Source organism: Pleuronectes platessa, chromosome 2, assembly GCF_947347685.1.
Source record: "Pleuronectes platessa chromosome 2, fPlePla1.1, whole genome shotgun sequence".
Taxonomy (NCBI): Eukaryota; Metazoa; Chordata; class Actinopteri; order Pleuronectiformes; family Pleuronectidae; genus Pleuronectes; species Pleuronectes platessa.
The window spans coordinates 12,982,198-12,995,570 of record NC_070627.1 but is presented as its reverse complement, the minus strand read 5'-3'; the positions used below and the strand labels follow the sequence as shown (position 1 = coordinate 12,995,570).

At 42.5% G+C, this 13,373-nt stretch overlaps 2 protein-coding genes across 14 annotated transcripts in view; one reads left to right on the top strand and one right to left on the bottom strand.

Annotated features, from left to right (window-relative positions):
* Positions 1 to 4,518, top strand: part of ca16b (carbonic anhydrase XVI b) — a 93,393-nt gene extending 88,875 nt beyond the window's left edge. The window contains exons 27-29 of the mRNA XM_053438961.1: positions 35 to 177; positions 1,194 to 1,329; positions 1,867 to 4,518. Coding sequence (XP_053294936.1) covers positions 35 to 177; positions 1,194 to 1,329; positions 1,867 to 2,013 — 426 coding nt within the window. The 3' untranslated portion in view covers positions 2,014 to 4,518. The remainder of the gene's footprint in view (positions 1 to 34; positions 178 to 1,193; positions 1,330 to 1,866) is intronic.
* Positions 4,519 to 6,517: 1,999 nt separating this feature from the next.
* cadpsb (Ca2+-dependent activator protein for secretion b) overlaps positions 6,518 to 13,373 on the bottom strand; it is a 58,701-nt gene continuing 51,845 nt past the window's right edge. For 10 of the 13 annotated variants that reach the window (XM_053439537.1, XM_053439607.1, XM_053439528.1 and 7 more), the window contains 8 exons: positions 12,186 to 12,341; positions 11,906 to 12,053; positions 11,715 to 11,789; positions 11,521 to 11,604; positions 11,375 to 11,407; positions 11,116 to 11,223; positions 6,789 to 6,893; positions 6,518 to 6,694 (listed from right to left, as the gene is read on the bottom strand). In XM_053439537.1, coding sequence (XP_053295512.1) covers positions 6,518 to 6,694; positions 6,789 to 6,893; positions 11,116 to 11,223; positions 11,375 to 11,407; positions 11,521 to 11,604; positions 11,715 to 11,789; positions 11,906 to 12,053; positions 12,186 to 12,341 — 886 coding nt within the window. Of the gene's footprint in view, positions 6,695 to 6,788; positions 6,894 to 11,115; positions 11,224 to 11,374; positions 11,408 to 11,520; positions 11,605 to 11,714; positions 11,790 to 11,884; positions 12,054 to 12,185; positions 12,342 to 13,373 lie in introns of all 13 variants that reach the window. The other 3 variants (XM_053439555.1, XM_053439625.1, XM_053439598.1) reach the window with 1 other exon arrangement.

The following is a 13,373-nucleotide window of genomic DNA, read 5'->3' as shown; positions in this document are numbered from 1 at the left end:
CCTTACGTGTATGCTCCTCTCCTCTGCGTTACAGGACGACTACGTTCTAGAGGTGAGACATTTCCAGTGCCCCAAATGGCCGAACCCTGACGCCCCTCTCAGCAGCACCTTCGAGCTGATTGGTGTCATCAAGGAAGAGGCCATGACTCGAGACGGTCCCACCATCGTGCACGATGAGTACGTTTTGGGTTTTACTCCACGTTGTTCACACACAGCCTTTATACACAAGCACAGGAAAAGCCAACTACTAAGGTCAAACTCAAACTAATGAAAAACATCATGAAGAACGTTAACTTTTCATCTGTGCTCGTTAGTTAGCTGGATTGTGCCAAAACTACTGGAAAATGTTTATGAAGTCTTATCGAGAATGGCCCATTCAATTCTGGAGCTGCTAAATGGGCAGATCCAGGACTTGTTTTTCAGTTTCTTTAATATGGTGAGATAGAACTTTAGCCGGCAGAGGATATGCATTCTCTAAGAAAAACTTCTATTTGTAATATGTCCTGCACAAAGTCCAAGGGCTCCTCCTGGATCTGGGTGTTAAGGGATCCGAAGTGGTGAAAGAGCTGCATTGTTAAATTGCTGTTAATTTGTCCTGTTTGAACAAGGAGGGTTTTAATAAGCGAGTAAAAGCTGAGAGTGTTCCGTGCCACTTCTTAGAACCTGCAGACAATCTGCCAGGATAAACAGAGCCACCAGGTCTCAGTGACCAGGCAACCATAACAGCTTCCACAGTGGTTCCCAGTGGACGTCCCTCCCTCAGGCCTCAGCAGCTCTTAGTGAAAACATCACTGAGTTGAATACTCACTTCACTGAAGGGCCCGACAGTTGAACAGACTTTTCTCAGAGAGTCGGGACTCCATGTAAAGTTGTAACAGAATAACTAACAGGCCAAACTGTCTCCTCACCCGTTTACACCATCTGCTAACATCACATCACACATTTTATCTTTTCTTTTAATGCAGTGTATATTATTTTACTTGTCGGTTGCAAAAAACTGTGCATGTGTTAATAACTTCAGTCTGTATTCAGTTAAGGTGATGATGGGAAGCTGCACACATGCAAATAGCTCTACACATCTGAAGTGAAGGAGTTAAGCTCCGGGATCAGGATGTGTTATACCCTTTAACAGGAACAGTCTTTGAGACGGATCTGCATCCCAGAGAACTCACTGTGATAATATGTGTGTTCAGGTGTGGAGCCGTGTCGGCAGGGATGCTGTGCGCCCTCACCACGCTGTCCCAGCAGCTGGAGAACGAGGGCGTTGTGGATATCTATCAGGTGGCGAAGATGATCAATCTCATGAGGCCGGGAGTCTTCACTGATATAGTGAGTCTGAAGTTCATGTCAAACACAAACATTGAATACAGCGTCTGTTAGGTTGCTCGCAGATAATAAATGAACAGTTCTCCTCGACTCAGCGTGTTTTCAGGTTTTTTAGTGGCCATAGCAGGCAGCTGTTTTTCTCAATTCTCTTCTGTACCATGTCGGAAGTTTGTTCTGCTGCCCCCAGTGGCCAGAAATAAAATATATTGTGCTTTTGAATCTGAAAATACAAATACAGTGGCATTTATTAACTTTCAGCCACTAGAAAGCAGAAAATTGAAAACAATCTAACATTAACAATATAAGTAAATTAAATGAACGGCATTCACTTAATTTTATAGTTAAGTAATTGAGCCGTATAGTAAATGTGCCACCAAAACAATGAGCAAAAGCTAATTTTTTTTCCCACTTGGGGGTTTTGTATCACAAATGTCCCTTTATACCACAGATTCAGTGTTATCAAAAACATTGATTAATTAATTCACAGCTACACAGTTTGACACTGGAGGTGGTGCGTTGTGTGTTTGTTTGTGTGCGCAGGAGGATTACCAGTACCTTTACAAAGCCATGCTCAGCCTGATAGGGAACAGAGAGTGTGGCCTGAGCCCCCTGCACATGGACACTAACGGAGTGGCGGTGATGGCGGACGAGTCGGACCCCGCGGAGAGCATGGAGTCGCTCGTCTGAGGACATTCTCATGGGCACTTAATTTGTAAAAAATCTGCGAACTTTTCTGAGGCCTTTTTTGCCAGACTATTGATTAAATGAATAACCTTATTACTTTTTATACTGATAAAGGTTTTTTGATATTTATGTTTTTGTCCTTTATTTCTTGTCTTTAAATGTTATCCTGCTGAGCGTTTGCACCTGTTTTTAAGTTGACGTGAGGAAAAAAGCAGCTCGGTCCGGTTTGCACTAAACTATCAGTGTTACTGCCTAAATCCAGCGACTTCAAATTCTGGCTACACGACTAACCTGGGCTCCGCGGACCGCCGAGAGACGGACCGGAAGCGTAGAGACCGGGAGGAGTTGAAGGCGATCCACTTCCGATAATGTCTCAAAGCGAAACATGGCATCACGACGTGGCCCAGAATGCATTGTCACTTTGTCACCTCGATCAAACTGTTTTGAGGCTCCACTCCACACGCGTGAAGAGACTCTGCCTGATATTCACAAATTGTCCAAATATCTCACTGCTGTTTTGTGTAATGTACTTATGGCTTATTTTGTTCCAGTGTGTTACAACATGTAATGTGAACATTAATTGCTTTTTAGAGGGATTTATATTGTTATGTTTGTTTTGTAATATATATACATATATATTATATCCTTAATAGCCAGCCAATGTTTTTCTTTCACTATTTGTCCACTGGTCTTTTGTGTAGATTCCTATTTTGTTTTGGAGATTCTGTAGCTGATCATGAATGACCTACACAACTCCACCTATTTTTTATTTTCCAGTATTTTCAAGCTTCTCTAATCTTGACTGTCAGAGCTCAACAGTTCTAACACGTGGAATAAGTTTCTGTGTAACACAATGCAACGCCTGCAGAAAGTATACACCCCCACAGGTTTTCATGGTTTCTTTTGTGACATTAAATCACAGTGGATGTGACTGGGACTTTTTTTAAGATGATTTAATAGCAAAGGAAATATCAAACAGTGGCTCTGAATTAGAATTAGTTCTGAATTAGAATCGAACGCTGGGGCTCTTTCTCTGTGGAGTTTGGATGTTCTACCTGTTTATCCGTGTGGGTTTTCTCCGGATACTCTGTCATCCTCCCAAAGTCTTAAAACATGCAGATTAGGTTGGAATTAGATTCTCGGCCAATGTCAGCTGGGATTGGCTCCTGTGACCCTTAAAGGTCAAGGTGCTTAGAAGATGGATGGACCTCAGTTGAAATCACACATACTCTCTTCGATGGATTTAGGGAACTTCTGTGCCTTGGAAATCATTTTAATTATTGATGCTCTGTAGTAGCTTGTCTTATAATTATAATAATAATTTTACCAGGAAATTGAATGAATAGCTTCTGGACTTCAAATCGTTTCCTTGCTCAAAAATTTGTTTTCACTTTTCTTTTTGACTGGCCTAAAAAGAAAAAAAGAAAAAAATCCTCATTACATCCACTGTGACTCGCAAATGAACAAAATATGAGAAAGTCCAAATGTTCGGGACGACGCTTTTTTGGGAAAGTAGTGTAGCTTTTGTTTTGGTGGCTTGATGCTTTATTTGTAACCAAAGACGTGGTTCCCGTTTGCAACATGGAAGTGGGTTTGTGCTGAGATTTATTTAATCGGTAGAATTTAAAATCCAAATGTTTAAATTTCACAGCAACAGAATTACAGAGTTGTCAGAGGTGTGAAATTAAACATGTTCCTGTTTTGAGCCTTTGGGGAATCACTTCATCAGAGGACATGATGCTTTCCTCACACCTCACTTCAGACTAATAGAGTTAAAATCCAGACTGAAAAATTTGTTTTATTTTGGCCTTATATATTATCTCAGCAATATTTTGTTGTTTTTAATTCCAAGCCCCGTTTTAACCCTGATTTACGATTTAAATATAATATTCTTTCTCCTGTTTCTTGCTGAGAACAAAGACTCTCCAACATTTGGAGAAAAATCCAGATTCCCGATCGCTCAGCTCTGCAACACAGCTTCTTTTCAGCAACTCTTCTTTTCTCTTGTACGAACGCCAGCGTCCTCTGTTCGATATTTGTACACGTTGAAAACACGTTGAGTGCTTTGTTGCTTAAAGAACAAATGACTGACTTATATCTAACTTTTGTGATCATAGACAGACATGTATTTTCATACAAAGATTTGATTTGAGTGGTGGCCCCTGTGACAGATTGTACTTAAATTAAATATCCACTACAACGTACCTGCTCCTCTGAGACGTCCGTGCTGGTGTTGAAACCACAGTCTCATGATATTTGCTCGGTTGTGCAGGATGTTTATCCTCAGCGGGTTTCAACCAGGGTGGTGGTGAAGTCTGACTTGTGACTTAAATAAATGATCGACTGGTTTTTTCCATCTTATCTTGTTTATATAATAGTATCATGGCCATATATCCCTATGATACTGTTATATATCATATTTTGGTGTCATAGTGTTATTTAACAGCTCAACTGTATTGCTATACACAAAATAAAGTCTGGGTTTGGGTGCGCAGCATCTTAATACCACATGTAACCACTAATGAATGGGTTTCTCCAAACAAGCAGTTCATCCTGGTCGCCCCCTGCTGTCAATCTGTCACCAAACAATTATTCAGATCACTGGTTAGAAAAATTAAAAGTTGAAGTCCTGTGTATAAGTATCAGCAAAAAAAATGTGTAAAAGTACTTTTTTTCCCCTTTTTTATGCAGAATGGCTCATTGGATTATTAATATTGATGCATTGACGTGAAAGTAACAATTCAAACTGCTGTGTATTGTGTAGCTGTGGGAAACAACTTGAGCCTGTATCTGTTTATATTTTCAGAAAGCTGACGCCATTAAAACCGATGCCGAATGATCTCTTATGCATTCATGCTGGCAACGTGTCCATGTGTCCAGTGACAAATATCACTGGATCATTTAGATGCCGGAGCAAACTTAAAAACATGACGATTCCAATTGTTATGGTGTTATGTATTCCCATGATTAATAAGGTGTTTAAAAATGCCATTGGATCTAATAGAATCATGTCTGTGTTCGAATTTGACTGAGACGATCTGCTTGAAGTACAACGCTTAAAGGTTCAATATGTAGAATTTATTGACATATGGTGGTGAAGGTGCACGTTGCAACTGAATACCTCTCAGCTCACCCTCCTATACCAAACATGATGAAACCTGTGGAAGCTTTCTGTTGTCATAACAAACTCAAAGATGTTTAGCTTCTCCAGTCTGGACCAGTGTAAAAACATGGTGGCATCCATAGAGAGGAGGCGCGCCTGATGTAGATATATGCACAATTTAGATGGTCACACATTTGTATTTTATATTAAATTTGACCTAAATAATTTTAAATAATGTACTTGGTGACTCTGTACCTCTGCCAAACAGATTGTTTACATTAATTGTATGTCGATTTCAGTGTAAACATGACAGAGGATGCACATGAACAATATTTTTTATTTCGAGGCCACAGCTCTTGCATATTACAACTGTTGGCTTTCATAAGGCAAAAGCAAGAATGAATCCACCAGCTAATTCACACAGAAAACAGAAAGCGTTTGGGGAGGGTGGGAACCCACAGGCATGCAGCGATGGCTCAGAATGCAATGTACAGCATTTTTATATTTATATATATATTTATATAATATATACAAAACAACATTGAGACCCAAACAAATGCCAGACATCTCATTCTACACAATTACAGAACAAAGACGGACCAACCTTTTTTTCTTTTTTTTTCAATAAAAAAAATTATTTTTGCTCTTTTCTCTGTAAAAGTGCAACTCAATTAAAATAGAACCTATCTCAAGGCCTTTGAATGTTGAAATAAAAATAGAATCTCCCAAGTTATCAAAATGGAGCTATGAGAATATTGCATCTCCAGAATACCCACTTGTTGAACCGTGTCTAATTGGTTACTGAGATGAGATCACATAGCATTGACACATGGTAAAAACGCAGGTCTCGACTTACTGCTGATGTTAATAACAGTGAGCAGACGACAGTTCATCTGTTAACAGCCGTAAACAAATACAGAGGTTTATTTTCCGTTTGAAGCAGTTGGCATTCACTTAAGAACAGACAAGACAAAGAAAAGGGTCCACACACTCATCATCACGACAATGTACCATTAATGAATGTAGAATACGACAAAGAAGCGCCATAACGGTTTGCATTGGACAGGGACACACCTATTAATCTCACTCAACATTGTTCAAACAAATGGTTCTCCATATTGCTTAGTAACACATAGAAATGAATTTAGAAATGAATGAAACAAAGATAGGTGCTATCTTCATCATGACACAGCTAAACTGCCAATCATGGTAATTTTTTGACATTTTTATTTTTATTTTCCTCAGTATAAGTCCTATTTTTTATAGTTAATAGTTCCTTCATGGGCATTTCGAGCTGACAAAGAGGTCCTAGAGTGGCTATCTGAGTTGGTACATGCATCGGTAACCAGGCTAAAGTCAAAAGTGTTAAAGGGAGGGGGGGGGGGGGGTGTCAGTGCACAGGCTCTAGTCGTCGTCTTCGTCCTCCTCGTCGCTGTCCTTCATGGAGATGCCCGCCATGCCTCCTTCCCTCACTGAGGCAGTGGCCTCCTCCAGGATCAGCCGGTTGCGCACGGTGTCGTACATCTTGCTGTTCAGGGTGGAGTCGAGGACGCCCTGCAGGCGGAAGTCCCTGTACTTTTTCTGCAGTGGGACAGAGAGACACACGTCAGGACAACCTGGACACAATGACCCGTGGGTACTTGTTGTCCCCCACGTCGGGGTTTCCCTACGTCACCTTGGTGATCCTGATGAGGATCTTGAGCTGGTAGACGTGGAGCTGCTGGTCCATCCGCTCAGTGAGCCAGGTCCCCAGCAGGTTCATGGTGGCAGTGTACCATTGCTGAAACACAAAAGCATAACGCTCTCCAGCAAAACACACACTCGCACACATACTCAAGACCTGTTGACATCACAGTACCCTGAAAGACACACACGGACAACTAAGACACCCCGAGTGTGCTCCAGCATCCCTTCAATAAGAACCTATGTAGAGGGTTTCACATTTCATTTTCACCCGTGTTCACAATTAATGAGGATTAATGCCGAGTCTCCATCACACTTGATGGAACATGTCATGAGTCAGAATCAGCTTCAATCCAAGAGAATGGAGTCACATTCAAAATAAATCTCATCGGCTACAAAACAATTGTAAGTCGTAAAGTTTGTGTCTATCAAAAAAATGTTCATCACCTTAGACTGAAAAAACAAAATCATTTTACATGTGTAACTTTTACTGAGCAACAGCGCCCTCTGCAGCCACACCAGAGGATTCATTCTGTTGCGTTGTACTGTCTCTATGTCGTCCCACTCACTGGACTGAAACACAACTGATCAGTGGATATTACCCATAATCCTCGGGTTCATGAACCACAATAGCTGCTTTTTAATGACTTTTTATCAAACCGAACAAGTTGAGCATTACTCCGGAACTTGCTGGACCTGATCCTGGTCATTTATGCTGGTTAAATGGAAGTCCAGGTTGAGGGGCAGGTTGAAAGAGTCAGTGAACCATCAAACTCATTTGTCGGGCTAACAAGTTGTAGAGCGTTGCTCTATTTACTCTTAGTCACATTTAAAGTTGAGAAAATTTGATAATTCCTGTTTTTAATTAATTGTTTTATTTACTTTTGTGTGTTAAAATACTAGTTTATCCTTTGGAAAACTTTTTATGGTTAATATAAAACTTGAGTTTGAATTTTGATGCACTGGTAATCATTTAATTTTCTAATGAAATACTTTGTCCTTTTTACCCTAATACATTTCATTCATGTGATTATTTAAAAATATATGATGAATTGTTTAAACTACCCAGCAGTTTAACATCATTAAATGTTAAATACATAAAAAGAACAGTTATATAAAATAGGCCACCTTTTGAAGGAATATATTTTTTCTTTTGATTGAACCGATATTAATATAAATGTTTCGAACAGAGGCTTATGTACTAATATGTGGGTACTAATTTCCCTACCCATCGTGAAGTTTGCATTACGTTATGTTTACTTTATGTAAAATACAGTTCAATTTGGACCACACACACACACAAACACACACACACACACAGTGCTCTGAAGGGCTGAACATTATTTAGAGAATTTCACTCCGAGCAATGATTCTACAGCGACTGGATAAAATGATTAAAATAAAAAAAAAGCCACAACGCAGTGATCTGTCTTGAACTGTAATCGACCCTTGAATCAGTTTAACAAATGTTTTTAATATTAAGTAAAAGCTGCGCAGGCCCATCAGTTACTGAAGCCAATCATTCAGCCTTTATTCATACGTCCTTAGTAGACATTCCGGTTTGCATTTGAAAAAGTAAAAAACGACATAGGAGATTAAAAAACTATTATGGAGGAATTGAAATTATAATTTAGAGACAAGCTCATTAGAAAAAAGAAAAATAGAAATGAAAGTGAGCAAATGGTCAGCAGGCGGGGGAGCGCAGGTGCTTTTATCTTGTACCGTTTCTCTCCTTCGCTTTTTTGGCCGGTTTCCCAGACTCGGTGAGTTTTAAAGTTCCAAGAGAAGAGCACCCAGGTCTGATAGAAAACTGATGCCATACCTCCAGTACCCAGAGAAGAATTCAACTTTAAAGTGTGAGTAGGCAGGAACGCAAGAAGGTTAAAGGGGCCCGGATTGGAAGTGTGAGGGTTTGTTTGGTCGTTGGTTTGTTTCAGTTTGTCTGGACCGCGACTGATTGGGTGATTGGTTGAGAGGTTTGAACGTGAGGCCTGGATATGCAGATGCCTGTCCACTTCACAGTCGAGTTGAGCGTGCAGTGCATGCAGACCTCGCAGGTGGGTGGGTGGGTGGCAGAGTACGTGCTAGAGGAAGACTGCGCTGTGTGCAAATGAGGCAGAGCTCTGAGGAGCGGGGTCATGCTAGAAGATGTACACAGGAAGTTTATTTGACTCTAAAATCATGCCAACCAACATAGTGTGATAAAACAACGCAACGCAGCACTAGAGATAAGTGCCACTTTTTTGTGTTTTGAAGAGAGGAGGCAGCAGGAATGGTGTTAATCAGAAAAGAGGAGCTCGAAAAGGATTGAAACAAATTAGTGAAAGAAAGAGAGATAAAGTAGAGCCGGTGCAACATCGAGGGACATTTTCCACATGCGAGCAAATGGGCGGATGGATGGATGAGCGTGCAAATGGAAGAGAAAAACATTGACATCGTCGAACTTAAGGATCGTTTAAAATGCCCAAACCGAAACATTCACAGCTGCAGGGTTGTTAATAACTTGAACATGACAGTGCTGGGGCAGGATTTCTGAGAACTCGGGGGCCACACAGAGGACACGGGAGGGGAACAAGTCCACACTCTAGAAAAAGTGATCACACGGGGGAGCCGGTGTGGACCTCAAAGACAAAAGCAGACCCACTTCACCACAGCATCACTCCTCACTCCCAAACAACAACAACAGAAATCACATGTAACCGGCAGGAGGCTCTCCTGCAGCGACAGGAACAGAGCGAACCAGAGGGAGACGTGGGGGGGGGCGTCTCTCAGACACAAAGACTTAACGCAACCGGGGGGATCGTTCAAACACACACAGCCGCGACACACACCTGCAGAGACACTGTACAGTTTCTAAATGACATGAAGCACACACATCACAGCGTTATGTGTCGTTCGACTCACACATGGAGGACACATCACTGCCAATGTATCCCGGTAGGATTATGTTTTTGTAAGTCAGTGCTCTCTCTCTGCCCTCTGACGCGCTGGTTCCCAACCTTTTAGGATTCTGACCTTCTATCGACCTGCAGATCGCTGACCAGCTGTGTTTATGTGCACGTGAAGCTTAGTTAGGATTTAACATTGTACTGATATTCCATGGTAAAGTTGAGACTGCACTCAGAGTAACTGAGGATTGCTGGTAGGTATTTTTTTTTTTAAACATCCCCTGACGCCAAAGACACGATCGCTCAGTATTGACTGTTACAGTTTTATTCTGCCTTCACCCGAGATGGGGAAAGTTCCACCAGTTTGTTGTTGCTTTATCAGATTTGGTTGTACATTTTTACTGGTTGACAAAAAAGCTGGAAGAGGTTTTTTCGTCGGTGCAGTTATTATTCATGAGCATGTTTATGTTAGAGAATTGAAGACACCATAATGACAATTATCAGCCTATTAGTTACTAATGAGTAGTTTTCAGTTCCAGTCTTTTTCAACCCTGTCTGATATTAGAGTAAACAGAACATTTGGATTTTGAACTCCTGGTGGAACAAAACATAATAAATCTCGTTTTGAGATGTTTTATTAGAGCAGATGATTTATCACCGTTTATTACTAGATGATTAATGACGTACGGACAAAACTCGTCTCTTGTACGTGAGCTAGTTTACTTTCTTCTTTCTGTCTGTTGTGGACATTTCACTCTTGTTACGTTGTCATGTAAGTTCAGATCGTGCATTTCAAAGATGAAACCACCATGTGGTCGATTTTGCTGAACATTAACTGGCCCAGAATAACCTCTCGACTTCAGCGGGGTCACGACCTCCAGGTTGGGAACCGCAGCTCTAACAGACCATGTCAGCCTCTGAGTTTGACATCATGATGTCCCTCGGGTCCATCCAGCAGTGTGTCTTAACCCCCCCCCCTTTTGGACTGGACCAGGAGCGCTGAGTGTCAAGTCTTCAGGAGGCTGACATGCTTCATGTGGAAAGTATCTGGCAGCGTACAGCACAGTGGTTAGCTACAGATACGAGTCAGTGTGCTGACACGTTGTTTCCAGAGAGCACTACTTCAGATAATCCTTTTTTGAGGATGCTTTTATGGACTCTTTGTAAATAAAAGTTTCCTTTTGTTTAACACACAAAGGCCCAAAAGCACTGTGGCAATGCACACCAGAGGGCAGCAGCTGAGGTACAGAGAGGAGAGAGACAGAGAGAAAGAGAGAGAAGTGGAGAGGAGGAGAGGGTCAGAAGAAGCCTCTTAGGCTGAAACACACTTCCTGGTCTCAAAATGGAACTTATCCCCCATCTGCCCTGTTGTTTTGACACATTCTGTAAGGCCCCTCCCTTCTTGTCAGGAGGAGACGGCATCTTACTTACATCAAATAACCTTTCTATATACACCTCCTCATTGACCTTATCACGGAGTATGTCCTGAGAGTGGCGCACAAAGGTCACGTAGCCGTCGGCCACATCCATGCCAGGTTTCTGTACGACAAAGAAGAGACACACAGAAAGGGTCATTCAAGTTCACAATATTTTGTTCAACTCGCAACCCAAGTATTAAATATACACACACACACAAACACACACACACACAGAAGCTCGCAGAAGAGAGAGAGGATGTTGTGCGACTTACGGGTACATCCACATATTTTGAGGCAGCTTTCACCTGAAATCACAAGAAAAAACAGCTCATTGTTTTTACTGAAGTCTTCTCAATTATCAAATGGTTCAAGGACAATGAGGTTCAGAGGGATTGAAGAGAGAGAAGCTCCATCTCACCGTGAAAGAGAGGAATGAGGAGAAGAGAGTGCCTTCATCGTATCTGGAAATCTTAGCCAGCACGCTCTCCAGAATGGCCACAGACTGAGAAACGAGGCAATGAACAGGGAATCACACACAGTCACAAAATCATCATTTCAAAAAAAAAAAATCTGATCCTAGTAGCAAGTAAACTTTGTCCACAGCCGATGTACCTTTGCAACCAGGACCTGGATCATTTCCTTCACACTCTCCTCAATCAGTTCATCTATTGTGGTGTGGTACTGTTTCTAAAGAAGAAGAAACAAAAAAAGCACTATTCAATAAAAGCATTTCTGTTAGTGGACATAAAGCAGATACATTACATTATTTAACGTGTGTTCACTGTCCCAGGTGAAGCCTTTACCTCTTGGCCCATCTCCATAGCGCACAATTTAGCTGATTGGTCCTTGGCGTCCACCATCACATTGAACATGGTGCATAGTGTCGGAGAAATGCGGAAATCTGTGGACCTGCTGCTCTTTGTCAGCTTGGACTCAAATGCCATCCGGGTGCTGCAATGCAAAGTGACATATTTATGCACGCTGGCTTTATTATAAAAAATGCAGTTAACATTGGCTGCCTCTAAGTATTTCTGCTCGTGTCAGTCACCCCCCCGCTCATGCACGGGAAGCACCCAAACGCACCGCTTGACGCAGTTCTCGATCATGTTGCTGGACATGAGCTGGATGCGACTCTCCAGGTGTTTGGCAAACTCCTCCTCGGGCCAGTGCAGGTCCCTGATGAAGGTCTGGAGGGCGTCCAGCTTCCAGAAGAGGTCCTCCGACGTCCCAGAGCCGTTACTGCCATCGACAAGGGCACAAACACACACACACACACACACACACACACACACACAGGTCAGACGGAAAAGGTCACGCTGCTGGAGAGAGAGGGGGTCAAGAAGGTGGGAGAGAGGGTGGAGGTGTGTTGTGGCAGGAGCAAAGGAGGATGCGGTTCCTCTGCACCTGAACACAGCTCAGGTCCACTCCGACCATTCACTGACAGGTCCGCTCAAACGTGCGTTCGGGCGTTCCTGGACAGCGTATGGGGGAAAGGGAGCGGACTGGGTTTACTGTCACGAATCAATAACCATGCTGCATAGTATGATTATTGACTGGGATGTGAAGTGGCCACATGCAGGTAAAGTCACTGCAGAAATAGCAGCTGATCACACTGTGTCAAGACAAAGGAGAAAGGGAATGGAGACGTGAGGGAGGGCGTGTAAAAAAAAAATATATATTTTAATGGTTCGTGTCTGGTTCCACAAAAAAGAAAAAAAATCTCCAATTTACTTTTCCCTCATCACAGGCCCTCTCTCAACGTCCATGTCCCGGGGCTGGTGGGGCTCCTGGTAGATTTACCAAACAAACCATGCAGACCCTTTGTTTTTTTTGGGGGGGGGGGGCACCCTACGTAGATGTGATTGGGGAAGTGCCGCAGGAGAGACGCTGGGGAGGGAGGCTGGTACAACGGAGAGGCGCAGGGTCTGAAAGCCGCCGGCCGAGCCTCTTCGTGGTATCGTCTCCGGTCCAGCTCACGCTCTGCTCCACCAATCACACTACAAGCAGGTGGTCAAGGTCAGGAATGAGCCTGCAGCCATGTGCAATCTACAGCACGCTGAAAATCACTCAAGCAAATGTCTGTGGACGACAACTCAGAGGAGATACACACATTTGAGAAACGGGGATCTTGACTTGCAAATGGGGACATACTGTCTGTTTTTCAAATTTAAATTTTTTTGGGGGGGGGGGTTGGTCAGTTTTTCTCTCTCTGTGCAGTAAAGGCACCGAATAGCCTCGGAGTAAGATATTCAGATTTGAGTTTTGGCCTGT